The sequence below is a fragment of the Microchirus variegatus genome (genome assembly GCF_963457635.1).
Source record: "Microchirus variegatus genome assembly, chromosome: 22".
NCBI classification, from domain to species: Eukaryota; Metazoa; Chordata; class Actinopteri; order Pleuronectiformes; family Soleidae; genus Microchirus; species Microchirus variegatus.
In genome coordinates, this window is record NC_139823.1 from 7,138,874 (window position 1) to 7,166,708 (window position 27,835).

Genomic DNA, 27,835 nt, shown 5'->3' on the forward strand with positions numbered 1-27,835 from the left:
TACCACTGGCTATTAGCTAAACTTGTGATGATACCAAACATTTAACCTTAACGAATATCACATTATAACAAAAGTACAACTATTAAGCAGAAATAAAAACATTAAAAAACACACCTAAACCACAAAGAAGACTGTCAATGCTGCTCAGAGGAACCTCGTTGTCCATTTTACAACCAACATAAGGTCAAATCAGCCGCTAATCGTGAACCTGTTGCCTAAAGTTTGCGTGCGCATTTGATTGAATGGTTACGGTAAGGCGAACAGCTCTTGGGTAATGTTATGAGTATATATATACATTTTTAAATATCTAAATGTTATTTATGATTGGTATATTTGCACTTTGTGGCGTAGGTCGCCTTTGGCCGTACGTTTCTATGTAAATACCGTAAAGATCCCAAGATTCACGCACTCCAAATTTACAAACGAATGCTGTCAACAACTGGCAACTTTCAATAGCGCGTGATGAAAGACAACGTTTAATAAGCCAAGTTATTTAATAATTGCTGTGTCAATTCAATTTTTTTAATCAATTGTGTTTATGAATTGTTTACATTGTCTTTTCGTTTAACCTAGTATGTGTGTGCTCACAAAAGTAGCCTTCAATTAGTAGGCTACAATCACGGTATAATTATTCTGTATATAAACGTGATCAAATGTGATATTATGTTGTTTTATTATACTGTTTTATTTCAGGATCCTGATGGTGGGGTCAGTCATGGGATTGGCGCGACACGACAGAGGTTGGAGAGGCGGGTTTAGTGCTATTCTGGAAGTCATTTTGCGTAACGCATCTGTAGCGGCGGAAACACAGCGCTCTGAGATGCTTGTGCTTCTCCTGCAGTGTGTCAGCGAAATACACTGATCCTTTATGCGCTTTCCCGCGGCACGAGTTTCCTTAACGGCGCACGTCCACGTCTGTTTAAGGTAAGAGGAATTAATTTTGGTTCAAATACAATCATCGTACTTGTTTGTTCGCCGGCTGCCGTCCGCAGACAAAGAGCGGACATGGGTGGGATTTAAATGGGAGGAGATCAGCTGTGAGAAGAATGGGCTGCTTTTTCGATTTCATCCATCTTCTCTTTATATATTATTCATTGTTTCTCTGTATGAAAAAGGCTCGATGCGCCTGTGATCGGAGCAGTTTTTGTCTCATTGTGTGTTAGTAAAGTGGTGGGAGGTCGACGCTTGTCGGTGCTCTGTCATGCAGAAAAGAGATAATTAAGGCAACATCCTAGTTTTGAACACATCCATCACGATTTGTTTGTCATCTGTCTGCAACGGTTTGATCTCTGTCTGTTTGGTGGATACTGTGCTGCCATTAGGTCAATAATAATAATAATGTGCCACTATGTGGATGCTATAAGTCATCATCACTACAGAATAGATGACTGGGCAAGATCTAGGCCAGGATACAAACATGCAGGATTACTGTGACTGTGAAAACAAACATGCTTTTAGCTCTCCCTCTTTCTCTCCCTCTGATCAAGCTTCTGCGCCTGTGTCACTTTGCATTCAAGTCTTCATCAGACTGGAATCAACCTCCTGAACTCAATGGGTGACATTGTTTGTGCTGCTCCAGATGTCACTAGTCTCTAGATACAAAACAAGAGTCAAAAAAACAGCCTAAGAGTCAAAAACACTATACTGGATCAGGTGATGGCACATGTAGAGGAATCCCAAACTGAAGGAGAGGGCAGCCCACAGACGATCTCCCGAAGGTCAGACGTGTCAGGGAATCATGTGGACGATGGAGAAGTGGGACCTTCTATGAGGAGGAAGAGGAGGAAGAAGAAAGACTTGCGTCCAGAGTCCATCATTGTCTACCGCTCTGATGTGGAGCAAGGGCCCGGAGAGGAGCAAAGCGGCGAGGAGGGAGCAGAGAGGAGCACTGAGGAAGCAGCTAAATTCCTCTGCACGCCCACAAGCGAAGGTGAGACGGGCATCCTTTTGTTTTATTTTGACACTCAACATGTCCCATGTCAACAATTCAGTCATGTGTCTTGATTTCTGCAAACGAGGGGATGTCATAAAGCACTGAAAGGCATATTTCAGGTTTTTTAGGTTGTTTGAGGTACTGTTAGCAGAGGGTGCCGGAGTGTGTGAGAACCAGCCTGAGACATGGGCTGCCAACAGGGAAAACATGATTTTAGCCACAAAACAAAAAGCTCAGCAAATAAAGTCTACGCCTGTAGCTCTATCTCACAGCCTTTTTTCTAAATGGAAACTGAAGAATCAAAACCCATAGAGCAAATAAGTGGTTTTATTTTACGGCACATAGGACCTGTTAATCCACTGCTGTGTCCACTATCAAGTTAAAATGTACTATTTTGTGTCTTCGGTGTTTTTGAAATTCTTCATTTCAATGTACCAAAGTGACATATATAGAGAGGTGGGTCAAAATATCTATTTGGTGATATATCTGCGTAGCTGTGTTAACTACATCTCGACACTATAGTACACTACACACTACTAGTGGTAGTCTCCGTGGTCCTGCCATGGTATAATATTATTTAGAGTACATGTGTCAAACTCAAGGCCCGGGGGCCAGATGTGGCCCGCCATGTCATTTTATGTGGCCCGTGTGTGATTAATTGGTCTTAATTTCTCACAATGCATAGCGATTGCGATTGCGTTACCCACAAAGTGACGGCACCGCCACTAGATCGGAGTATATCATATGCATCATGCAAGTAATAAGTAATAAATACAGAAAGTTATTTATCAATATGTTACGGAGTAGTTGCCTTTATTTTACATTATATTTGGTTACATTTATTCTGTTCTGTTATTATGTGGCCCTCAGTGAAAATGAGTTTGACACCCCTGATTTAGAGCATAATTAAGAGGAAACACAGATGAGTAGAGGACAGGGAGACTTTAAAAAAAAATTATATTATCTCTTAACAGGTGGAGGATGGAACCTTCCTCCAGACAGCCGTTACGTGACCTTAACGGGCACCATCACCCGGGGCAAGAAGAAAGGTCAGGTGGTCGACATCCATGTCACTCTGACAGAGAAGGAACTTAGGGAGTTGGCCAGGTCAAAAGAACGTCTCGATGCAGAGTGTGAAGCAGGGGAAGGCTCTAAACGCAGCTGCAGCTTAGGTGTGTGTGAGGGACCCCACATTGTGCTGTGGAGCATCTCCTGTGCCCCGGTGGTCTTTCTCCTCTCCTTCATCACTTCCTTCTACTATGGCACCCTCACCTGGTACAATGTCTTTCTGGTGTACAACGAGGAACGGACGTTCTGGCACAAGATTACAATATGCCCCTTCCTCATCATCTTCTACCCGGTGCTCATCATGCCCGTGGCGCTGTCTCTTGCTCTGTACTCGGCTGTGGTGCAGGTGTCCTGGGCTTTTAGTGAGTGGTGGCAGGTCGTTCGAGATCTGGAGAAAGGCTTCTGTGGCTGGGCCTGTGGGAAGCTGGGACTGGAGGATTGCTCGCCCTATAGCATCGTGGAGCTGCTCGACTCTGACACTGTTTCTGGGACGCTGCAGAGCAAGGCTCCCAGTGAACTCGCTCAGACATCGTCGGTGTGAAAGCAGGCGGATGCCGGAGGCCAAGGCACACTATTGGACATTGCTTCAAAGTGCTTTAAATAATTCAACTGAATCTCAACATGCAAGTTTGGTTCAGTAATAGGCGACACACAAGTGCCAGGACATTCATGTTAATCACAAATAACGATTTAAGAATAAAGGTTTAACCGATAGATGAAAATGGTATCTTAAGCTTATGGAAATTTTACTCGAAGCTCCCATAGAAACACTCCCTCAGTGATATTCTGTAAATGATTATTTAACACTGCCTGAACTGTCCTAAGGAGTTGAACTACTCTGAGTTGTGGGAGGTCTTTTTTTTTCTACTTCCAGTTCAATAAGGTCATCATAGCTCCCCTCAGATGACAAAATGATTCATACAGTGTTCATAAACTGTCTGTGGACACTCACGTTTTACTTCATTTGTAAATATCTGTATTTAAATGTATGCACTGACATCAAAAAGACATATTAACCAATGTCTTTCATGCAAAGTTATTGTGATTGTTCGTAAACTTATGGCTGAATAGTGAATCTGAGGAGTCACAGGAGACTGAAGGTGTAAAACTTTCTTAATGGGTATTAAACGTTGGTGCAGTTCTTCCCTTCATAGCTCGATACATACATTATCATGACATGTTTCTCAGAGCTCAGTTTCATAATAATGTATATTTCGCACTTTAGTGATTTTCTTCTTTTTTCAGAAACAGAGCTGTAACTGTATGACGTGAAAGAACATGTCAGAGGATTGAACTATATATTAGTCTTGATTGTTAGTATCAATCTTTTTTTTTGTCTTTTTAGGGGATTTTGTCTTCTCAGATGTTTGTTCACATTAAGAAAATATATAGAATACTTCCTCTCAAAACATGTTTACATCCTTAAGTTTGTGTTCCATCTGAAACAGGGACCAGGAAGTATTCTAACATGTGAGTACTTGTTGGTTTCTGGGCCTTTAGGCTAATTCTAAATATAAAATAAACTGCCATGTCTCCGGTGCTATGTGCTCTGTGCTTGATGGAGAACTTAAAATTGACAAAAAGAGTGCTTAAGGCACAGAGACTGGGACGGATGGAGGAAGCCACAGTCGGCACAATCTGACAAGACAAACACTTCTTTCCTGAGTTTATCTTTTCTCAAAGTCATCAAATCAAAACACGTGTTTGTGAATTTAAACTATTTGTGTTGTCTTCACAATTTTGGATCACACAGGTCAACTGAAGTTTTCTGACTTTTTCTACATGAAAGTTCCTGTTAGACTTTTTTGATATTTTAAATGTTGCTTTAATTTATTTTAAATATTTAAGTCTAGTTTCGGAAAATTCTTTTAGCAAGTAGTTTTATACCCTGGCGCTGTTACAGACAGCTATTATGGACTGACTGGTAAACACAGCAAATTGATAAGATGATTTAAATATGTTGATGTGGATGTTTATGGTTTGACCTGGTGGGGTAAAAAATGTACTTTTCCTTATTTATAGGTAAAAAAAAAAAAATGAATCAGTGGTTGTGGTTTGTCTACCACATTGCATGTCGTGAATCCACATGGTGCAGAGTATGGAATCACACCAATGATAATAAAGTGTTGAACAATTACATTGCAATAATGTGCTCATTTCTAAATCTATGAACGCAACGTCTTATGTCACGGTGTAAAAGAGCGTCCTGCAGCAGGTCTCAGGTCAGCACATACTGGTGCACACACGCAGAAATGTTAAGTGATGTCGACTTTGAGATCTTATAATTGACATCCTGGAATGGCTCCTGAAGAAAATCCATATGCGTCAGTGCAAGCTCAGCAGTGTGGAAAAATACAGAATCCAAGAGACGAGCACTGCTCAGTGTATACAGTATGTATATCTTACTACTTTATTCTGTCCCATATCACTCTGTTAAACTAAAGTCACAAATTAAAGACTAGTGACAACTGGTCCAAGTCATCACTTTATTATTTATTTATTGTTTTTTTTTAACCGAGTGATTTAGAATTGAATTAAAAAAATAATAATAATAAATAAATGTGTAACATTTTTTGGGGAGTGTGCAGTCTACTTCTGTTGGGTCAGTATATTAAAGTATAGTCTATATTATTATTGTTATTTTACATGTGTTTGTGTAGTTTCAGGTATTCATTATTATTATTATTATTATTATTTCCTTTTTCATCCACTGGTTTTTAATCAATAATCACGTTTTCACTTGAAATTACTTGACAAATCCAGACTTTCCTCTGTGCACAGTGCCACATGAAACGCTGGGGGGCGTTGGACCTACGTCAATGTTGGCATCTCTTTTAACACGTCACAAAAAAGCTGGGCTGTTGCGGTGAAGCAAATGTTAAAGTTGTGACAGCCTGACACCTGTCCGCATATACAGAACTATTTTGACGCGAAAATATAACGTTCTTCTGAACGACGTAGCGTAAAATTTGTTGAGAGACAACTTGCGGAACAATTATCCGCGCCCTTCACAGTTTCACATCGGAGCCATAATAGAGTGACACACGGAGCTTGTATTAGAGGGAAACTGATAATGGCATCGAACAAAGTAAGTTTGCTGTTTACATTTCCCAATAAATACACGAAGTTAGCACGTTAGGCAGTGTTGTATGGTAATATTCTTGTTTGTTTGGGTTTATTTGGCGGTTTCGCTTGTGCTTTGAGTTTCAGACGAGTCAGTGGCATGTTGAGACATGTTCACACCTGAGGTTTAGACTTTAGAATCAAACGCACTCAGTCTCTCATCGTGTTGAATGTTCACACACTAAACTGTGTTTAATTTCAAAACAAACGATAATGTAAGAGAGATATTCACTCCAGAACCTAGGTACGCGCTCCAAATCACGGTGCTTTCTCTTAGGGACCATCAATAAATTCATATCTGAATCTGCATACGTCATAATTTAAGCCGTTCTAACATTTAAAATCGATAAACGGATATTCACTAATACCAATACCTTGTCATTCTTGCTAGCATGGTCGGCTCTATGTATTTTTTATGCCCGAGACGAGATGAGGATTTGTTTATCACCTGTCGTCTCCACCGTCCACCGTCATTTAAAGCTAGTTTTCCATGAACACGTTAGTTAAACTATGTACAAGAATGTAAGACAATAACACATTAATAAACGAATAATACTACACACACGCTGTACAGTATGGTACTCAACAGTGACAGTTGCTAAAACGAAAGTAAATACTAGTAGCATAGTAATAAATAGTAATACAAATAATAACTATAGATAGTGGTGAAATTAACAAAACATGTACATATTTCACTCTCTCTTTTTATTTGTGATTGTATTAACTATTATTATATCTCATTTGAAAAGTCAGGCACCGTGTATTTTTTTTGTGGTCATCTGATGCCCCTCCAGTAGATAGCGCCATAGATGACTGTATAATATGCCCTATTACAGATTCAGATTATCTGCAATTTCATCATGACTGGTCATATTGTAAATTCAAAATGATCCTCAATTGAAGATATCTACATTGTCCTTTTTTAGAGATGTTGAATTAAGTTCCAGATAACACGAATATTAGAATCAACCTAAATTAGTATTGTACACAAACGGTCCATCCATTCATCTTCTACGCTAGACAAACTGATTTTGCAAGGTGTTGAACAGACAGTTTTTTTAATATAAATATTTATGTAACATATAAGAAGCTCTAAAATCTAATGTACAGTGGAGTTAACTCCAATTAAAATAGGAAAGTCCTGTGACCAGTGGTGAAAATTGGTATTGGAGCTAAAACGTATAACCATAAAATGAACCTTAAATGGCTTTCTTGTCTTTGTAACCTCTAATGTGCTGAACCACGCAAAATGCATGAGGATAAAACCTGTGTTGTGTCAATTTATTATTTGTAGTCTGCGCTGGTGCTGTGCATGGATGTGGGCTTCTCCATGTCCAACTCTGCTCCGGGTGAAGAGCCGCCCTTTGAACTCGCGAAAAAAGTTATCCAGAAGTATGTCCAACGTCAGGTACGTTCACAAAAATGAACACAAAGAAAGGTCAGTAATCATACATGCTGGACACAAGTCCTTAGCATGTTTTTTTCTGTCTAACAGGTTTTTGCTGAGACTAAGGAAGAACTGGCTCTTGTTCTGTTTGGCACGGATTCCACTAAAAACCCTCTCTCCAGGGACGGCCAGTACCAGAACATCACCATCCATCGCCGCCTCATGTTGGCTGATTTTGATTTGTTGGAGGAAATAGAAAATCAAATTCATCCACAGAGTCAACAGGCAGATTGTATCCATTGAATTTATCAGTTTGTTAATTTCATTATATATCATCCAATTTCTACCTCTAAATATGGTACCTTTATGTTGTGTAGTGTAATAATTTGTTAATATACAGGTATTACAGATAACAAGTCTTTGGTGATTGGTTGGTGTTTTTCCCTCTTTGTACTCACATTTCTTGTGACATCAATATGCATATGTCCCTTGTTTAATATACTGGATAAGCCAAACAGACTTTCCAGTTATGCAGGTTTGTCCATTAGGGAGTTTTTAATTCATTAATAATTTAACAATACCATGATGATACATTTTAACGTTTAGTATGATGGAGGCTTCAATCTGTGTTGTGCTCTCCATCTTATCGGACATAATCTCCTTGAGAATGGGTACTTATGGATATTTACTGGTAAACATTTTGATTGGAAATTCCACTTTGTATTTATTCCATGGCCTTATCAGTAAGATAACACAACATACATATTTGGTGGGACAAAATCACAAATGGGTATCCCATAGAGCTTTTGTGTCTAGCTAGATGTCCCTTAACTGTTCATCTCATCAGGGCTGGATGCTCTTGTCGTCTGCATGGATCTCCTTGAGACAGAAACACAGTAAGAAGCTGTTTGTATCTCATCACAAAATCAATTGCACTGAATGAATTACTGGTTGTCTTTTACTCAGTATTGTGACTGTTGTTGTTTTTTCCAGTGGGAAGAAGTACGGTCGTCTCAACATTGTCCTCCTGACTGACCTCAACACCCAGTCGAGTGCAGACCAAGTGGATGTTATTACTGCAAACCTGAAACAAGCTGGCATCACTTTACAGTTCTTGTAAGGATGAGTGTGGAATTCTAAAACTAACATGTGTTACTTTATGTTTATGATACTTTAAATCATGGTATTTAAGGCACAAATGTAGTGCACACATTAAGTTTTATCCTTCATATCTTCAAATATCTAAGTCACTGGATAAAAAGTGCTTTAATTTTCTATAGGCTATGTTCCTGGCATATAATCGCTATTTTTGATGATTATAGAATTTCTTAAACTGACTTAAACTGTGATCTTTTGCATTGCCAGTTTGCCTTTCCCTGTGAAAGCCGATGAGCAGGGTGGAGGGGATGGAGATAACGGAGCCCCTAGTCACCCAGGCTCAGGGAAAGGTCTGTCACAGGAACAGAAGGAGAGCATGGATATGGTGAAACACATCATGTTAAGTCTGGATGAGGAGGACGGACTGGATGAAATTTATACATACAGGTCAGAACGCTCTGTTTTGCCTTTTGTTGCATCATTTTTTCTGCATATAAATGTGGATGATACTTTTTTTGGAAGATGCCGTGTGATGTGGATTTCTGTGTGCTTCACTCTCACTGTAGGAACGCTCTTGAACAGCTGCACATGTTCAAGCGTATCGAGAGGAGACCCATGGCCTGGCCCTGCCAACTTACAATTGGCAGCTCTCTGGCCATCCGTATTGTAGGATACAAAGCAGTAAGTTGATTTTTAATTATAGTAGATGACTTTATTTAACATATTTGTTATTTAATTACATATTTAGATCTGGTAAAAAATTTGACCCCTTGTGGCTAAAAGGCGACTCCATCACTACAAATGATGCAGCACTAATAAACAGTGGAGCACACAGGTTTTCTCATCCACTAATACCATCTACCTACCTAATACTACCTATCATATTGGACAGGTCACACAAGAGACGCTGAATAAGTCATGGATCACAGTTGATGCTCAAACCAACCAGAAAGACGACGTGAAGAGGGAGACTGTGTATTGTCTGGACGACGACAATGAGACCGAGGTGCCAAAGGATGACATCATTCAAGGTCAGGGGACGCTCACGAGGTACAATTATGCACTGCGATCGATTCGTTCATCGTTCACATTCACTTTTTGGTTTGTAGGTTTTCGTTATGGAAGTGACATTGTTCCCTTCTCCAAAGTGGATCAAGAGCAGATGAAGTATAAACACGATGGGAAGTGCGTCGCTGTGCTCGGCTTTGCCAAACAGAAAATGGTATTCACTTTTTTTTCTGTAACAATGTGATTAAACATGGCCTCTAAAAAATAGCTTAAAGGTCCCTTATTATGCAAAATCAACTTTTTAATCATTTGAATCCTTATATTTGGGACTCTGGAGGCCCTACCAGGCGCCAACGTGTGGTCCTCCTCAGTCTAAGTACAAGAGATAAAACACAAAATGTTGACTTCCGTACTCCTTGGGTCGTCACAATGCGCTAAATTCCTGGTTAATAGTTGTCTCGCGGAGCTCGGCTTTGTCCGTAAAAACATGCAAGAGTGCTGGCGAGGGCAACGGCTTCTGAAAGGAAGTCCACAAAAAGTTATATTCTTGGCTCCACAGTGCAGCACAGAGTTCTACACAAACTTCCAGCCTCAGAGGATTTATCTGTCCAGTGGATACATGTTATATATGATGGCAATGTGCCTGCTAGAGCCTGCAAATGATCACTTTTCCAAATGCTAACTGCTGTGAGCTCCCAGTAGCCTCTGTGACTGATGTCATTTCCCGTCCCTTAAGTTTTTTTTAAAGAGATACTACTAAACAGAGCATTCTGAACAGGGCTGTTTTGGCAGGGTGATTGAATTGCTGTGGTGCTTCATCTTTATGTTATTTTGACCAAAGCATGTCACAGACATGTTCATTAGGACACCAGGGAACTAAGTTAACTTGTAGAAATAGGGTATAATATGGGACCTGTAATAGGTAAATCCTAATTTAAACCTAAACTTTACAATTGAAATGTTATTGTCTGCATGAAGGTACAACGTCATCAGCTCATGGGAAATCGGGTCATCAAGATGTTTGCTCCCAAGGAGGATGAGGTGAGACCGGAGAGAACTGCATATCTGTACAGTGCTAGTGAGTTCACGTTGATAATGTCATTCATGTCTACCTCTACATTGTCCATGCAGCATGCTGGTGTGGCACTGTCGGCCCTCATTCACGCACTGGACGAACTCCAAATGGTGGCCATCGTGCGTTATGCCTATGACCGGCGCAGCAACCCTCAAGTAGGAGCAGCTTTTCCTTGTATCAAGCAGAACTACGAGGTGAGATTATCGACTCCAAACTGTGCTGTTTACTCACTGTTTACTGTTTCAAATGGCATAGAGGTAATGGTCCGTCTGTCACCCTCCACAGTGCCTGTTGTTCATCCAGCTGCCCTTCTCAGAAGACCTCAGACAATATACATTTCCTTCTCTCGAAAACAACAAAAAGTTCACTCCATCAGGTACTTTTTTTTGTGTGTGTCCTGTCTATTCAAATGTGTTACATTAGTAATAATCATAGTGCTTCAAAAGATCTCTCTCTTTCTCAATATGAAGCACCCCAAATGGTACTTCACTCATAAACAGTAGCAGTTTTTTGCAATTGGGATTTTTTTTCCAGCATCAGACAGCGGCTGTCACGACCTGCTTATGTAAACGTAACCTTTGTTGCCTCCTACAGGCGCAGAAAGTAAAAGCTGCTTCAGAATGATAACATTACTGCACTTCATGCTGACGCATGCCTGTGGATGGCATACATCAGCATGTCTACCTTGCTTCAATAGCAAACATCGAGAATAGATTCAGAACTGCACAAGTCAATGAGATTTTTCAACTTAAGTTTAAGTTCCAAGTATGATTCATGGATGCAAAGTCTTATCTAAATGTACATTATTGATAGTGTTTGATTTTTTTCATATTCAGTGTGGGGTTTAAAAGACTGACTCACCTGAATATTATATATAAGTACATAATCATCAGCAAATTATCATAAGCTGTTACATAACTGAATTAAAAAGTGCATTCCCTCTGGAAAGTATTGATTCTAATTGTATTTGTACTGTTACTAGATAAGACACTAGTATAAATGTCAATAAAAACGAAATATTAGGTACTTCAAAACCTTAATAACAGATGACCATTGCTCACTTGTGGTGCAAATCTGAATGTAGATGATTATTTCTACAGTGGGACATGGACTGTTGACTGGCATGTTTTTTTTTTAGACTCTCAGCTGTCTGCTGTGGACTCTCTCATTGACTCCATGATGCTAGTGGAGGAAGATGAAAATGGAGAAAGTAAAGACATGTTAAAGGTCCACCACATTCCCAACCCTCATTTCCAGAGGCACTACCAGGTAAAGCTGCACAGTGTTAGTGTTTCAGACCCAAAAGTTGTTGAGTTCAAACCAGTCACCAGTCTATCTCACTTCCTTTTCCAAACATTTGCATCAAGTGTCTGCATCATCGAGCATTGAGCCCCGACACCCCGCTTCCCCCCATGGAGCCGTGGCTGAAGGCAGCTCTCCAGCCCCCTGAGGTCATTACTAAACGTTGCCAAGCTCCACTAGAGGAGATAAAGAGGAAGTTTCCTCTTACAGAAGTGGAGAAAAAAAAGAAGCCAAAGACGAGTGCTCAGATTTTTGGCAAAGAGTAAGTTTGATTCGCCATGGTGCTGCGTTTCTAAGGCCCCATTCAGAACTGGTATTAACATCTGTCCTGATTGATTTAATCACAGTGGGACGGGGTCAAGTGTGACTGTTAACACTTGGATCTCCTATGACCACATGTGATCTGATCACACTGTGTTCAAATACACAGACATTGTTTCTGTGTTTTTAACAAGCCTGAGTGTACAGATGTGTCTGTTGTCAATGTATGCATGGGTGTCTGTGTGAGTAGGTGTTTGTGCACAAGTGACGTCAATCAAAGCTTAAAATAATATTTTTAACCATTGGCAAAGGACCATTGCATGCTCAGGAATGCTTCCCCAAACCTCCTCAGGGTGGGATCTGTTTTTATCTGACCACTTATTAGATTAAGTGCATTCAGTCATGTAGATAGCACTGTAATCGGATATCTCGGGATGGCTGATAGTACCAGATCTGCAAGAAAATCAAAATCTTCCAGAGAAGGCTTGTTGATTGTGGTTTGAGATTTTACTAATAACGAAAATAATATCTCACTGACCTTTTTATGATTTACAGCTCTGAGGAGCCAGATAGTAAGAAGGCCAAAGTAGACGATGAAGAAGAGGAATATAATCTGGCCAACATTGCTGAAGGCTCTGTGACTTCGGTAAGAATCGGGGGCGAGAATCACATAGTATCAAAACCAAAGAAGTACTTTGCCATTTGTTTGAACTGGCATGCTACTATAAAAATTTCCATTTCACTGAAGTACTGACTTGAATTAAACACTTAACCAGGTGGGAAGCGTCAATCCAGCCCGAGACTTCTGCACTCTCATCAAGTTGAAGACTCTTCCATTTGGAGAAGGTGAGGTCCAGTTTTGCCTGTTGTGTGTGGCTAGTTGACTGCCATGACTCATGTTCAGTTCTTGCTAATGTGTTTCTCTTTGTTGGGTTGTGGTGGCCTCTGTGTCCTTCACAGTCTGTCAGCAACTGACTCACAGGATAGAGCAGTTGCTTAGCAACAAGAACACACAGTACTACATGAAGAGCATCACCTGTATCCAGGCTTTCAGAGAGCAGTCGGTTACGGTAAATAAACATTCACTATCTTGCATTTGGGAAAATGAATGGGGCGATGTGGGGGTTTCTGATGTTGGAGTGTGTTTTGAAACAATATTAAGATGTGCACTGAGCGTCAACCCGAGAAGCTTATGATAAGACTGGAATTGAGGCCAGTTCTTGTGTGATAGAGTTTATGTGTCTGTCTGCATGTAGATGTGAGTCTTTAGGAGACGTATAAATAGATTTTGATTCTTGCATCTCTCTTGCAATTCAGCTAGGGAATGCTGACCTGTACAACAGCTACCTCCAATCCTTGAAAAGGAGCATCCCAAGCAGAGGGTTAGAGGTCTTCTGGGACCTGCTTGTACAAGGTTCAGTATGATAAGATTTCTTCACTTGGTGCGGCAGGATTGTACTCATTTTCTCACAAATCGTTCCTCCCTTGGGATGAGATGAAATGTTTGCGTAGCTTTGTGCAAAAAAATGTGATTACCACAAAAATGGGAGCTGAGTAATGTTTAAAATGCCTTGTCGCCTGAATTACAAGTGTCCTGAAGTAGTTCTCACTGGATGTAATTCTTGTTGTTGAACAGATACGATCAGTCTGATCAGCAAGGATGAGGTCGAGGGAAGCACTGTGTCCAAAAACGAGGCTAATCAGGTGACCTAAAAAAAACCTACATTAACCGCTTAGGAATGAGTGAGTGAATATTTGTAATCTGTTCCTGACTGAATCATACTTTCTTAGTTTCTGGTTGCCGAGGAGAAGAAAGAGGAGACCGCTGCACCTCCAGCTGAAGATACAGGAGATGTTGATGACTTGGTTAGTAGAGTTTTAATTTTTGAATCATGTGTTCCTCACCCATGTAAAAGCCATTTCCTGTAAATGTTTCAGTATACTGTACGTCTGTGTCTCATAATAAGCTGGGGTCTGTGGAGACTTCTGATATAAACTCCCTGATCTTAACTTTTTCCCTCTCTTCCTGTGCAGCTGGACATGATGTAACAGGGGAGGCTATGGGAGAGTCTGCAAGTGGACATGCAGAGAGAAATGAGAAGAATGCACTCTTTCAGCCCAACCAGACCAAAACCACTACAGCCGTCCATTGTTTTGCCTCCCACTTGGTGATGTCTTTTTAAACTGGTGATATTGAGTCTGCAGTACAGTGGGTTTTTCGACTTAATGAAATTTACATTACTTCTGTGTTAAAATTCTTCATGTCGAATGTATACAAGAATGTTTAGGCCTTTGTTTTTGAGAAATGTCAGTCTCATATGTACATTTTAAGAATTATATAATTCCATTGTAATACGCAGTCATGGATACAGTCAGTCTTTGCAATGTTGACATTTAACTGCACTAGAAACCTTTTACTTAATAGAAAACAGCACTCCAGCATCCTACAAACTGCAAGTTTATTATCGTTGATCAGTAAAGCTTAACTGTTAACTGTTGAAAAACTTCAACTTGTGCTATGTATTTGTATAACAAAATGCTGAGGACGGATACAGTTAGAGTGACGTTTGAAAAACTGTACAGTGCACGGTGGAATTCCATTAAAAATGCTAGATTATCAGCAGTAGCACCATCATGATATTCATGTCCACATGGTCTCACTTTAACATACCCACTGCATGAAGTGGTCAAACAAACCGGACTGGGAAAGATCAGAGAACTCTTTCCCTTTAAAGATGGCGTGCCGGTCGCCCATAGCCAGCTTCATGAGGACTTCTTGGTCAACGTCACTTCCTGTGGCTAACACGGTAGAGACGACTTGTGCCCCTCGCATTGCACTAATCGCCTCCTCCAGGTTAATGCTGTCAGTGATGCCGTCTGTGATGAAAACAAAGGAAATCTCTGCATTGCGTCTCGTCAGGCGATCGTTTCCTCTACCCAGTACGTTGTCAATGGCGTGAATGATGGCAGGCCCCACGCTCGAGGAAGAATCCATATAATGCATGCGGGCAATCCCGTCAGAGATGATGGCGGGGTCATGTGTGAGAGGGAAGGCTAAGTGGTTCTCGTTCTCCTTGCCGAATTCCATTAGCGCTAAACGAGCCCGCATGCGATCGTTCTTGTTGCGGGCGAGTCCAAGTTCGTCTGCCACTTTCTGCACGAATTCACGAACACGGCGGAAGTTGTCATTCCCAAGGCGCTCTGAGCCGTCAAGTAAGAACACCAAATCCACAGGCCGATTAGCGCAAAGAGCTACGTCGGGTTCTAGGAGACGAGAGAGGGAAACTCACTGAGCTGCAACACTTTTAATCTCTGAACATGCAAGAAGACTCTAGGTATGACTGACACCTACCACTTTTGCAGGGCAAATCAGGGCACACAATGACTGGATCTGGAAGATGAAACCAAAAAGACATCAGTTAGACAACTGTCAGGATGAATATTTTAAACCCTGGTACAGGCTTACCTGGACAGAGCACAGTCTCCATTGTTTCTATGAAGTCCTCAGCCACCAAATCAATGTAGCTCTTCATCGCAGTGACACGTTCCTTCTTGTCGCACGCTATCGACCCCAGGATCTCGTCATCCTGCGTCTTCTTAAACATATCGCCAACTCCGATGGCGTTCACCACCACGTTGTCGTCGTCGCAAAGGTACTTCAGCAGATCCTCGTCGTCTCGCGGGTCAAAACGACCGTCTGTGATCACCACCACGGAAACTTTGGCCCGGGCTCTCTTGCTGTCCCTGATGAGGGTGTCGTAGGCAAACTTGAGAGCTGATGGCGTGAAGGTGCCCCCGGCGATCCACTGTAGATTCTTCACCGCCATTTTAAACGTGGACATGGAGTTTATGTTGGGGTCATCGAGGCGAATGGCCTCAAAGGTCCCGTTGTGACTGAACTGTACGACTCCGACTCTTGTGCCTGGAAGAGCAAATGCAATGCGTGATGTGCATGAATGGGTTGAAAAGGTCCAGTGTGCAACATGTAACAGGAGTTATTGGCAGAAATGTAATATACTACTATTAAGTATGTTTGGTCAAGTGTTAAATGCTTTAAAATAAAAAGTATTTGGCTTTCGTAGCCTTAGAATAAGCCTTTTAGGCTTTAGGCACTGGGCCTTGCTCTAGGGTTATGGTTAGGTCGCCATGTTTCTACTGTAGCCTGAATGGACAAACAAAAAGAACAAGGTCCTTTCTGGTAAGTAAAAGCCACAGTAGTTTCCTGATGCACTTGGGAAAGTCAGAGTCCTTCATTTCTTACAATCTACATACATCAATATAGAGTAATAAGGTCGACTGTTGTCAAAAAATGGCATGGAAGAATGTTAAATGTTTGGTTAAAAATGAATGAAAAATCACTGAAGATGCATTAGTATTTACACTTAAATTCCAGCACAAAGCTCAAAGATGACACACACGCTCTGTACTTTCTTCTTTCTCAGTCAGTGTTTATGAAAAGCAGTGAGCTAACGTGGGGGCCTCTCCAAATAGTTTACTCTTTATTCATTGGTGGATTAAATGATTCAGTCTTTGGAAACAGTTAATCTATTATGGCAACCTTCGCTGGTCATTTGATACCACATCTGCAGAAGGATTTACGGGGGATGTCTGCGCTGTGTTTTTGCTCGGCTGTACCGGTTGGTGAAGCGGGGTCGCTGGCCATGGAGCCCAGCCTGTTGATGGTGTTGATAACAAAGTTCTTTTCCAGGGTGAAGTTTGTCAGCCCGACGCTCTCCGAGCTATCGATTACAAACACGACGTCCAGAGCTCCACAGCGTTTCTCGCAGTCTGAGACAGAGACATGAAAAAGGATTCATCTCGATGAAAAAAAAACACTGATAAGGAACTTGTGTTTGATGCATCGACCGCAGCGTGTCTCTGTGTCATGGTGACGGTGTTTTGCCTACCACAACAGCCACACGTCTCCCTAATGTAAGTCATGACATCACAGTCCTGCAACGACATGTATGCAAGTTAGGCGCGACGAGACCATGATAGTTTACATGATGTAGTATAAACAGAACTGTTCATGTTTACTCACAGTAAGCCCAGGATCACCCGCAGGCCCCGGATCCCCCTGCACTCACACAGGAACATGGCAATGCAGTTGAATCTCACAATACGAATGAAAAAATAATGATTTGAGTGAGTGTGCTGTTGCTTACATCAGTTCCAGGTTCTCCTCTTTGTCCTCGTTCTCCTGGCTCACCTTGCTCGCCTGGTTGTCCCTAAAGTATAAGCATTCTACACTGTTACTCATTTTTCTGCACAACACTACATTTCTTTATTATTTTTTGTTTTTTTTGCACTACATACTGTACATCTACTATCCTCCTGGGTCACACATTACATGAGGGTGAGATATAATCTGCCAAATATTGAATGAAATCAGGATATTTTGAGCAGCCAGAAAAACACCCTTTATGTTACAAGGTTGGAGCTGCAATCCCATTTTGGCAAGTGGAAATGTACATTTTTGGTGTTATATTGGTCCTTTAGGTGTATTTCAACAGGTAAAAAGTATGGGTGAGGTATAGTCTGCCAAATATGACCCCGCACCCGCTAAATCTAGTATTGTATAACTTCACAGATTACAGAGACTGTTATAAATGTGTAGTCTGTGTAGTCGAGCATGTTTTCGCCCTTATGTTTTCTTCAATTGTCGCTGATACAGGACCTAAAAGCTCAACAGGAACATTTCTCTCCAAAGTAAAAGACGAGGCCCTTGTTTCTAAGACAAAACTACTCATTAATATCTTTTTTTGGAACGACCCCGACTGATGACTGATTCTGAAAAGATAGGAGATTGTAGTGAGTGTGACTTCCTGCCTGAGAACCGCCCACATTGTTGTTGTTGGAGTGATGCATTCTGTTTGAGCTTACAAAATTAACCGTTTAGCGGCATGGACATCAAAGTTTTGCATTTTCTTTCTTACAGCTTCTCCTAGTTGTCCTTTGTCTCCAGATTCTCCTTTAGGGCCACATTCACCTCTGCCCCCTCTCGGTCCTCTGCTGCCTGGTTCACCTCTCTCTCCCTGCGGATGAGGTAAGACTCCGGTGAAGACATTGAAAGCAGAAACGCAGAAATATCAGGAGGTAAAACAGAAAAAACGTTACAGTGGGTCCTCTCGATCCAGGATAGCTGAATCCTTCTCTTCCCTGGTCTCCCTTTAGAGAGAAAAAAAAAACATTGCAATTTCTTTGCAGAATTTGATCATCTTAAACAACGAACTATTTGCCTACCTTTGGTCCCTGGGATCCAGAGTCCCCCCTTGGTCCAGGATCTCCTGAGCTTCCCCTGGTGCCCTGCAACCACAGAAAGAAGTGGTGTCTGCAGATATTTTGTGACACATCATTTTAGAACACTAGCTCCAGTAAAGTTGATAAAGAATAACGTACATTTGCACCGACAGGCCCTGGTCCTCCAGGGTGAGCCCTCGGCCCTGGTAGTCCTTGGTCTCCCTAGAAAAGAGAGTCAGAAATAAACATTGCTGACATCACCTTCACTCCAGTCCGCATAGACTTACTTATTCTTGTGAATTTGGCAATGCATGGTACTGGATAGATGTTTTTTGCATTACAGTTTCTCTGGAAAATGTGTTTTAATGATAACAAAGTGTGCTCAGAATGAAGTGCATGGACACATTTGTACTGGAAGCTGCTGACTCATCTTTAAGTCCACCCACTTGACGATCCCCTCACCTTTGCTCCCTTAAATCCTTCTTCCCCTGGGTGACCTCTGCCTCCCAGTGGACCTCGGTCTCCCTGGAAAAATAAACGGATGTGTCAGGATTTGCACTACGCCATTATTCATCAACTAATGCAAACAAAAACACAACATGTCAGAGCAAGTTTCCTGGGAATCTGGTCTGGAAATAACCTTGAGCTACACAGAGGCACATTTTTCTGGCTTAATAACAATAATGATTCCCGTTTGAAGGAGTAACTGAGAGATTTCACTCCTTGTCTCCTTGGAGTTGTTTCATGCAGCTTAATGTTTCTAATGGCTTTGTTAGTTGGCGGCAAAATCACAGACACTAGCTCCTTTTTCCATGTTCTACACACACTACAATAACTTCATTCATTTAACATAAAAGTCTCCAGTTTTGTACTGTGAAAAAAAAACAGTGCAAACAACTTGCATCCATTTATAACATACTATTATATATGTTTAAATAAAATATTGAATTATTAGATTTAGATGATATAATATGATATATGTTTAAATAATATATATATATACACATATATATATGTATGTATATATATGCATATATATATATATATTATTTAAGTAAAATAAAATGAATATACATGTATGTCAATATAGTTCATATACTGTATATATACAAACACAGCTTTACCTGCTCTCCTTTTGGTCCGTCAGGTCCTGGTGCTCCCTTTGCTCCAGAGTCTCCTCTCCTTCCCTTCAACACATTTCAGACAAACTTATAACAAACTATGGCAAATACAGTATATACAGTAAATAAATGAATGTATTAAAGTGTTTGCTATACCTCTTCGCCTTTAGGTCCAAGTAAGCCTTCAGACCCCTGTGAAAGTGTTTCAGAGTCAGTTTTGCAACAACTTACTACAATATGACAGAACTATTTATAATGATGAAATAAGGAATAAAAATGTTGTCCGTACTGAAGGTCCCTTGTTTCCTGGAGGTCCTGGGATTCCAGGATTTCCTATTTCACCCTAACAAGAAAAAAAAATCAGGCCTGAGATTCTTTGTTTTCAAAGTAAATCAAACATTAATGTTTTCTGTTGTGATTCAATTTGAAGGTCACCTTTGGTCCTAGATCACCCGCAGTTCCAACGGGGCCAGACTTCCCAGGTAGGCCAATGTCTCCCTATAGATGACAAATTTAAAGACATTTACTGAGGTGCATTTGTACTTAACAGCAGATGACTTACTTGATCTGAACAGAGTTGTAGTCAATGTGATCCCTAACACCTGCACTTTTCCTGCTAAAGCAAATCAAAATGTCCGCTGTGCAGAGGTCTCACACAAGAGAGCCTGAAACAGGCTACAGAAAAACACTTTTCCTGGCACAAAATGTTGCTCAGCTGTTCGATCCAACAGCTGTTCTAATAGCCAAGTTGTAACAGCCAACTCAACACTGGGAAGAATGGATGACAACGAGTCTTCAAGGTTTTTTACGATATGGTATCATTCATTTAAAATGATCATACATATTTATTTCCCCACTAAATCTTTACTTTTCTGACCACAGTGGGAAAACTACAGCTCCATGCTGGTCTGTCTTCACTTAATTCTCATGGGAATCTATTTGCTTTATTGTAAATATTTTAGTCTGGACCTGAGTGTTGGACTGACACACTGACACAACCACATAAACAACATCTGCAATGTACCAACTTCCTGAGCCATGAACATTCACTGAATGTTTCCCGTTTGCTTGTTTCAGGGGAAAAGATATCAAACACGTACCTTTGCTCCTTCGTCACCAGGTAACCCAGTGTCACCAACTTCTCCGGGATATCCATCAGGTCCCTTTGAGACACAAGAAAACACTTATGTGGTATGTATTCTTCTTTTCATAAAGATAAGAGTAATGATCTTAACAATGGCAGAATTGATCACCTTTGTACAAGAACATATTGAGACAAACATGAAAAATACACAACTCACCTTTTCACCCAGATCACCTTTGCAGCCAGGAGCTCCAATTCGGCCAATTTTACCCTGAAGATTTCACACATATCATATAATATCACATCGTATCACATATGTGGCATCATGTCATCATATCATACTGTATGTCTATATACTGCGGTACATTTTACTCACCTTTTGGCCGTCAGTTCCATCCCTGCCACCTACTCCTGCCACACCCTGGGAGTCAGTGAAGACGGAAAATGACCCACAGTTTCACAGTACTGAGTGTAGTAGTATACACCAAAGGAACATGGAGGTAAAATAATAACAAAATGTAAATAATCACTTACCATCGCTCCCCTTGAACCCAATTCACCCTGATGAGATAAAACCGACCCATTAATCCAAATAAAGCATCTTTCAATTTCAGTGATGAATGTCACAACAGGAATATATACAAATTTGCTCTCACCTTATCACCTTGAGAACCAAAGTCTCCCTGTACAAGAGCACAGATAAAGTATTGTTATTACATGTATTGTTATTGAAAAAAAGGTCTTAAAACGCTACAAAGTGCAAAATTCAGCCAGAACAAACCTTTGGACCAGGTTGTCCTATTGGACCTTCAATACCAGGATCACCCTGAAATATGGAAAATATACATTCAGTTTTAAAGTGATGATAAAAACAGAGTGAAGTTCAGATAAAGAAAATGTCTACGTACCGGTCGGCCCTTTTCACCTCCTCGCCCAACTTTACCTCTGTCTCCTTTAACACCCTGTAAATGACAAGAAATATTAAGATTTGAAAAAACAATACTTAAATATAAATGTACATTTCCATTTCCGGTGTTATTACTCACTTTTGAACCTCTAAGCCCTGTCGATCCAGGAATCCCAGGAGTCTCAAAGCACTTATGTTCATAACACTAAAGGATAAAGAAGAAAAAATAAGATTCAACACATGACAACCACAGGGTGATTTTTTTTTAAAAGCTTGTGTACCCATAATCTTTCCTACCTGTTGATATGCTTGATATTTCTGCAAAGAGAATACATCAGTGAGTGAAAATGACCTAAAAGTCAAAATATAAACAGATAAATACAAAAAAAGGGAGTACATCACCATGGCTTTTATGATGCGATCAATAGAGTCTGTCTTTATTTTTGGTCGCCCGTCAACAATGTCTACAGCCATGTAGTCATCGCGGTAAACTTCAGCGGGAGAACTGGCTATCTCTCTCATCCCGACATCATCGATGTTCCTGGATGCTGCCACGGAGAAAACCTTGATCCCTGCCTCGCGAGCCTTCTCTGCCATCGTCTTGATCCCCCCGCACGGACTTCCTGTCACGTGGCCGTCGGTGATGACCACAGAGAAAAGGACCGCGCTGCTCCCCGAGTAGTGATGAGTCACTTGGTGCGTCATGTTTTTCAGGGCGCAGTCGATGTAGGTGCCCTTTCCTAGGTACGTGATCCCGCCGAGGTTCCTGATGAAGTTCTCCCTGGTAGTGAACTGGCTGAAGACGATCTGCGTCTGGGAGAAATGGAGGCCTCCTATGGACCAGCTGATCTGGATCTGGCCCTTGTACTCCTCATCAGCCAGCTTCTGGGCAAAGATCTTGGTGAACTCTTTGATGTTTTCCACCAGAATACCAGGCGGTGACTCCTGTAAGGCGATGGTCTCTGAGGTGTCGATGGTGAAGTACAACTTGATGGGACAGTTGACAATCCCTGATGCACGAGGGAGAAGAAATTTCAGCACAAGTACCTTAACTTTGTACAGTATGTATATATCTTACATGCAGTCATGGAACACAAGTGCATTTATACATAAAGCTGCAGTCATAACCTTATTATTCTGCCTCTGCTTGGCCTTTGTGAACAGAAACAGAAATGTAATTGTGTTCTGCTTCCTTCATCTGCTCAAACAAGCTCCGTCAAGCAATACTATCAGCAGCGTTAGAGTGGGCGGGGGCCATTTCTCCTATCAAACTGCTAAACCACTGGGTTTTTGAGCAGTAGAATTCACTTCTGAAACATTTTGTGGCCCCCTCTTTGTATTTTCAGTATCATACTCCAGTCGTCTTGCTTTACTAGTAGAATGTTGACATAAACTATATCACTTCCTGTGTGCAGCACAGGGAGTCATGTGGAGCTGAAAGGCTTAACGCACAACAATTTTAAGTACATTTGAGGTACTTGTGCTTAACGACTAAAATCTTTATACTTACACTGCATTTCTTTATTGTAACTTTTATTCTACTATTCTATCGCTTTATTTACATCATAAATTAAGATTTTCTACCCATACAAAACGTGTGATTAGTTTTGTTATAAATACAACACAGACATGACTAATATTGTAATGAGTGACTATTTTAATGTTGTTCTTCAGACTTTTCCTGGTTCTAGCCTTCATGAATTTGCCTCTTATCCTTGAAAAATTCTATGATGTTTGGACTATAAGTGTATTTATAACATATGAACAGTTTGTATATTGTGATGCATTTGCAGATATGAGGCAATAAAAAAACAAGCTCCATCTTCAACCAGCTTTTAAACAATGTGTCACTAATAATTAATATCACACAATTACCTCAGGACGCTTTACATGGTTTACAAGGTCAAGACCTAACAATTACTATAAAGAGACCCAACAGTTTACACAGGGAGAAAGCACTTAGTGACAGTGGAGAGAAGAAATCTCTGACAGAACCAGACTCAGAGTGCACGACCATCTACAAGAACAGTGTTGCATAATTAGTACTTTTATTTTAATATTTAGTTCAGTTTGTTGCTTAGACTTGTAGACTTTTACTCTTACTTATTTCTGTAGTGTGGTTATTTTACTTCTGCTTAAGCAAAGGATCTGAGTTTCTACGATTTCTTCCACCACTGAGTACTTTAACCCTTTATGGTACTACTCAACCATTTGGTCGACCACACTAAGTCACTATATCTCATTGAAAAATGCATCAAGCTGAACTCACTAACACTTAATTTGTCTTGTGAATGTTGTACTTTATGAATTATGCAAACCAGGTTTATTATGAACCGACGTCTCAACCGTTTGGTAGAGGCCTGTATCTGAAATACTCTAGGGCAGGGGTCACCAACGTGGTGCCCGCGGGCACCTGGTAGCCCGCAGGCAGCCAATACGGTGCCCGCGGGCTCACTTCACTTCACCTCAATTGCATGTATCCGTATGATCGCTCAGTAAAATATCTTTGATATTGTTTATAAAAACTGATAATTGTTAGGAGTAAGCACTGGAATTAATGTGTATGCAGTTGAATGCATAATATTAATCATTTAAATGGTAAGCAAACAAAAAAATGTTAATGTGGTAGCCCTCCATATTATTCTTTACCCTTCAGGTAGCTCTCATCTCAAAAAGGTTGGTGACCCCTGCTCTCGGGTCTAATTTCACCTTATTATTATCATAAGTAAAAAAAATAATACATTTAAAAAAAATGCTTTTGCTTTTTTCTTGGTGCGTACCTTAAAAGGTTAAAGATTTAAATTGATATTGAAACATGATATTATAATCACACTTTCTTTGTGCAGGAAAATGGATCGAGGAACTCACTCTCACAACCTGAGGGTCTCAGTGGGGGCTGAGGTGCTGGAGTCGGTCCTGGACTGTCCCCTCTCCCAGGTATTGGCCTGGGCCCACGAGGGCCCACGACTTGAGGGATAGCAGCTTGGAGAATGCATAGAAAAATGAGCCCTGAAATCATCGCCATTTTCCCCCGCAACCCCTAAAAAAGACGAGGCAGAGGGGTACAGTATTACAATACCACACACATGCTGAAGGCACACTTTTAACTCCCTTTAAATGCAGGAAATAGCTGTCAAACAAGTGAGTCTTCACAGAAGGCGTCTCCGCAGAGTTTAGGAATGTTTATCGTTGTTTTAAACAATGTCACTGAGGAGAAAAAAAAAAAAAAAAGGTTTGAATTGTAGCCGAGATAAAAATGGTGGTTGTTGGATACCACCTGCTCACTGAAGCTTAAATCCTGGGTTGAAGGGGCGGACAAAGTATTTCATGTCAGGAACATCAAAGCACAATAAATAAAAATAACAGATTGCGGGGCTGAATGATATTTTTGTGTAGAAAATAACATCCAAAGTAGACCTGATTGGTTTGGTGGAAACTAGACTAGAGCAGAGGTGTCGAACTGTGGCAGCCCCCAAATCGATTACACGAGGCCCACTCTTAATATCGTTAAGTTTAATTACAGATATCTGCATTATTGTTTACTTACTTTTTCATTTATTTCTGTTTTTTTTTTATATAATAATAGATTTATTCTGCATCATAAATATGTTTTGTTGTGAAGTATACATTGTTTCACATCAAAACAAACACTTTTACTTTGAAATTAATATATTTACTTTGATATTATGATGGAATATTGTGTTATAATTTAAGATCATTTTGCCCACCCACTGTTTTAGTCCCACCCCTTCTCGAACCGGACTAGACACTCATTGGCCCCCCAACGCCTTTATTATCATTGTGCAAGACAATAAGTGGTGGATCCTTTGAAAACTAACGAAACACTTGCAAAAAACAAAAACAAAAAAAACACTCAATGACATCAGAGAACATGAGAACATGAGTTTGTACAAGAGCCCACACTGACACTTTGTTTGTAAAACTTGTAACATAGACCCAAAGCCATAAACTTTAATTGCTTTGAACTGATGTGCGACCCCTGGCCCCCCTTTGCCTGGGGCCCTCAAAGCCTCTTAAACGCCCCTGCAGCTGGAAAGTAACAGATAACAGTTACGGAAGTTTTGACTGTATATGGAGGTACTTTTTATTTCACTTTAACATATGTGTTTTACTGTTTGTAATGTTTTTGCATTATTGTAGTTTCTGTTGCACAGTTCTTGTTTTTCATGCGGTGCATGCATATACTGTATATTTACATTTCTTGCTCTTCCTTAAATGTACAAAACAATATTCTAATCATACTATGGGACAGTATATAACTGTATATATGCAGTATATACAAACATATTTATCAATACTGTGTGACGAAACAATATAACATTTAACAAGGACTTTTTTAATACAAGTTCACACCTTTTATTTTTGTTTATCGCACACAGAACTATGGATACTTTAACTTTTGTTCATTTACGCGTCAGTTTTACAGTCTTTAGGGGGGAAACAGACGAGAGAACATGAGATATCTCACAGTCAGTAACGTGTGTGAGTCACATAAACTTTAAACTGCATCGATTCAAATCTTATAAAAGTCAGAATAAAGAGCACTCACCGCAGGAAACAACATGTAAATGTCCAAAACTGCCACTTCAGACCGTCAGGAAATTCAAGTATAATTCCCAGAGTCTGTGAACTAACAGATAATCATCTTAAAGTATCCGTATCACAGATGTGAGTGTGGGTCAGCAGCTGGATGATGAGGGGCCGCCCGTTTTTATTCCCAAACGGACTCGATGGCGCGCTGCGTGCGCGTCCACGCGCGGGAACTTCTCATTGGGAGGAGAGTAAAGTGATGTTTATGGTGAGAAAGCAGCTGCTCTGGGAAAAAAATGGAGTTAAAACGCAGCAGTGACATAAATACTAACAGGGTGTGGGAGTCCATCTGTGTGTGTGTGTGTGTGTGTGTGTGTGTGTGTGTGTGTGTGTGTCCACAGTTTGACAGACTCATTGTCTCCAAACCGGCGCACGTGCACCCGCTGCTCCACATCCTTACATGGAGAGAGATGTGCGCACCTCACACTCACTCTCTGTGTGTGTTTATGTCTCCACACCGCGCACCATGAACACATGTCATGTTGGAATTTAACTGCAGCAACTGTCCAGAAAATCTACACAATCCTTACTCCTTTACTTCAACACGTACAGTATACACTACAGCCTCCAACTACACTGTGAAAAAGAAAAAAAGTTGAGAAAACTCAAAATTTCAAGGCAACTTGATGCAATTATTTTTTGAGTTTACAGCCCAACAAATAATTGCGAGTTTTTAAAAAAGTTCCATCAACTAATATTGTTTTGTTAGACAAACTTGTAGGTTAGAGTTGTGCCAACTCAAGTTTGGCTAATTAATCTTGCTCAGATAATGTAAACAATTTATTACAAAATAACATTTTGAATTTTGAGTTGTCACAACTCTAACTTACAAGTTTGTCGAACAAAATAATATTACTTGATGGAACTTTTAAAAAAAACTCGCAATCTTGTGTTGGGCTGTAAACTCAAAAGTTGACTGCAGCAAGTTGCCTTGAAATGTTGAGTTTTCTCAACTTAATTTTTTTACAGTGTAGTTTGCGATTTTTCATTGGTTTTAGTTTTTATTTAGTTTTTAAAACAAGTACATTTTTTGCTTTTTTTTTGGAAATGCTTATTTTTAGTTTAGCTTGTATTAATTTTAGTGTTCATGTGATGAAACCTCTGATGAAACCTCTGACATCATCACATCATTTAAAGCCTTCACTGAACCCTCGTCAACTAAGAGCGGGCCTTTCTAATCTGTTCAGGCGCTCATTTAATACCAGTCTGTCTGTTTCAGGTGCAATGATCATTTGTGTTGAGCCATATTTAATATAATCTTTTTTTTTTCCTCGTCTCTCCTGCAGGGAAAAAAAAGGAAATATAGAGGCTCTCTGCATTCAATGGCACCACAGTGTAGATGCTGCAGCACACACTTAGTTTTCATAGCCAATCAATTTTTCATTGTCCTTTGAAGGACATTTTTCCTCTCAGACGTTGAAGATTATTACAGATGATCTGTCTTGTCTTTTCATGCCTCTATGATTTTTATTCATTTTTTTTAATGAGTCAAGGGCAGAGACGTGTCCTCTCTGTAGTAGATGTAGTGAGGTTACTCCTCCTCCTCCCTCTCTTCCTCGTCCTCATGATGATGACGGGAACTTTATGCTTCATTTAACTCCAGTGTTTTTGAGCATG

The 27,835-nt window shown here is 40.4% G+C and overlaps 3 protein-coding genes across 4 annotated transcripts; 2 read left to right on the plus strand and 1 right to left on the minus strand.

The window, feature by feature from the left end:
* Positions 1-1,656: 1,656 nt before the first annotated feature.
* Positions 1,657-3,542, plus strand: tmem169b (transmembrane protein 169b; the record flags this gene model as incomplete). The annotated part of the gene is made up of 2 exons (XM_083908949.1): positions 1,657-1,930; positions 2,908-3,542. The coding sequence occupies 2 exons, from the start codon at positions 1,657-1,659 to the stop codon at positions 3,540-3,542; spliced, it is 909 nt and encodes a 302-aa protein (XP_083765075.1).
* A 2,467-nt stretch (positions 3,543-6,009) lies between these two features.
* On the plus strand, positions 6,010-14,417 carry LOC310943092 (X-ray repair cross-complementing protein 5-like). Its single transcript, XM_083908606.1, has 21 exons — positions 6,010-6,089; positions 7,419-7,532; positions 7,620-7,803; positions 8,359-8,407; positions 8,505-8,627; positions 8,877-9,056; positions 9,176-9,290; positions 9,502-9,640; positions 9,719-9,831; positions 10,596-10,658; positions 10,749-10,886; positions 10,978-11,068; positions 11,831-11,961; positions 12,060-12,256; positions 12,811-12,901; positions 13,032-13,101; positions 13,216-13,325; positions 13,573-13,669; positions 13,892-13,959; positions 14,047-14,121; positions 14,290-14,417. Exons 1-21 carry the CDS (start codon positions 6,075-6,077, stop codon positions 14,302-14,304), a joined length of 2,178 nt encoding a protein of 725 aa, XP_083764732.1. The 5' UTR covers positions 6,010-6,074; the 3' UTR covers positions 14,305-14,417.
* Positions 14,346-26,317, minus strand: LOC310943091 (collagen alpha-2(VI) chain-like). Of its 2 annotated transcripts, none has more exons than XM_083908605.1 (28): positions 26,178-26,317; positions 24,485-24,647; positions 22,010-22,617; positions 21,905-21,925; positions 21,747-21,812; positions 21,609-21,662; positions 21,482-21,526; positions 21,357-21,383; positions 21,235-21,261; positions 21,077-21,121; positions 20,918-20,971; positions 20,717-20,779; positions 20,052-20,114; positions 19,906-19,959; positions 19,773-19,808; positions 19,620-19,682; positions 18,958-19,020; positions 18,655-18,717; positions 18,499-18,561; positions 18,373-18,423; positions 18,192-18,290; positions 17,421-17,483; positions 17,297-17,332; positions 17,163-17,208; positions 16,891-17,043; positions 15,722-16,177; positions 15,608-15,646; positions 14,346-15,519 (listed from the first exon to the last, which is right to left on the minus strand). In XM_083908605.1, exons 1-28 carry the CDS (start codon positions 26,190-26,192, stop codon positions 14,918-14,920), a joined length of 3,138 nt encoding a protein of 1,045 aa, XP_083764731.1. In that variant the 5' UTR covers positions 26,193-26,317; the 3' UTR covers positions 14,346-14,917. The 2 variants fall into 2 exon arrangements, with proteins under 2 accessions (XP_083764731.1, XP_083764730.1); XM_083908604.1 differs by having other exon boundaries at positions 24,476-24,647.
* Positions 26,318-27,835: the final 1,518 nt, after the last annotated feature.

What these genes read in the sequence shown, in the direction of transcription:
- LOC310943092 (XM_083908606.1), top strand. An exon ending in AAAGGATGACATCATTCAAG is followed by an intron (nt 9,641 to 9,718) that starts GTCAGGGGACGC and finishes TTTGGTTTGTAG; the next exon opens with GTTTTCGTTATGGAAGTGAC. An exon ending in CAAAAAGTTCACTCCATCAG is followed by an intron (nt 11,069 to 11,830) that starts GTACTTTTTTTT and finishes TTTTTTTTTTAG; the next exon opens with ACTCTCAGCTGTCTGCTGTG.
- LOC310943091 (XM_083908604.1), bottom strand. An exon ending in CGGGTGATCTAGGACCAAAG is followed by an intron (nt 19,960 to 20,051) that starts GTGACCTTCAAA and finishes TTTTCTTGTTAG; the next exon opens with GGTGAAATAGGAAATCCTGG. An exon ending in CTGGATCGAGAGGACCCACT is followed by an intron (nt 18,291 to 18,372) that starts GTAACGTTTTTT and finishes CCTCATCCGCAG; the next exon opens with GGAGAGAGAGGTGAACCAGG.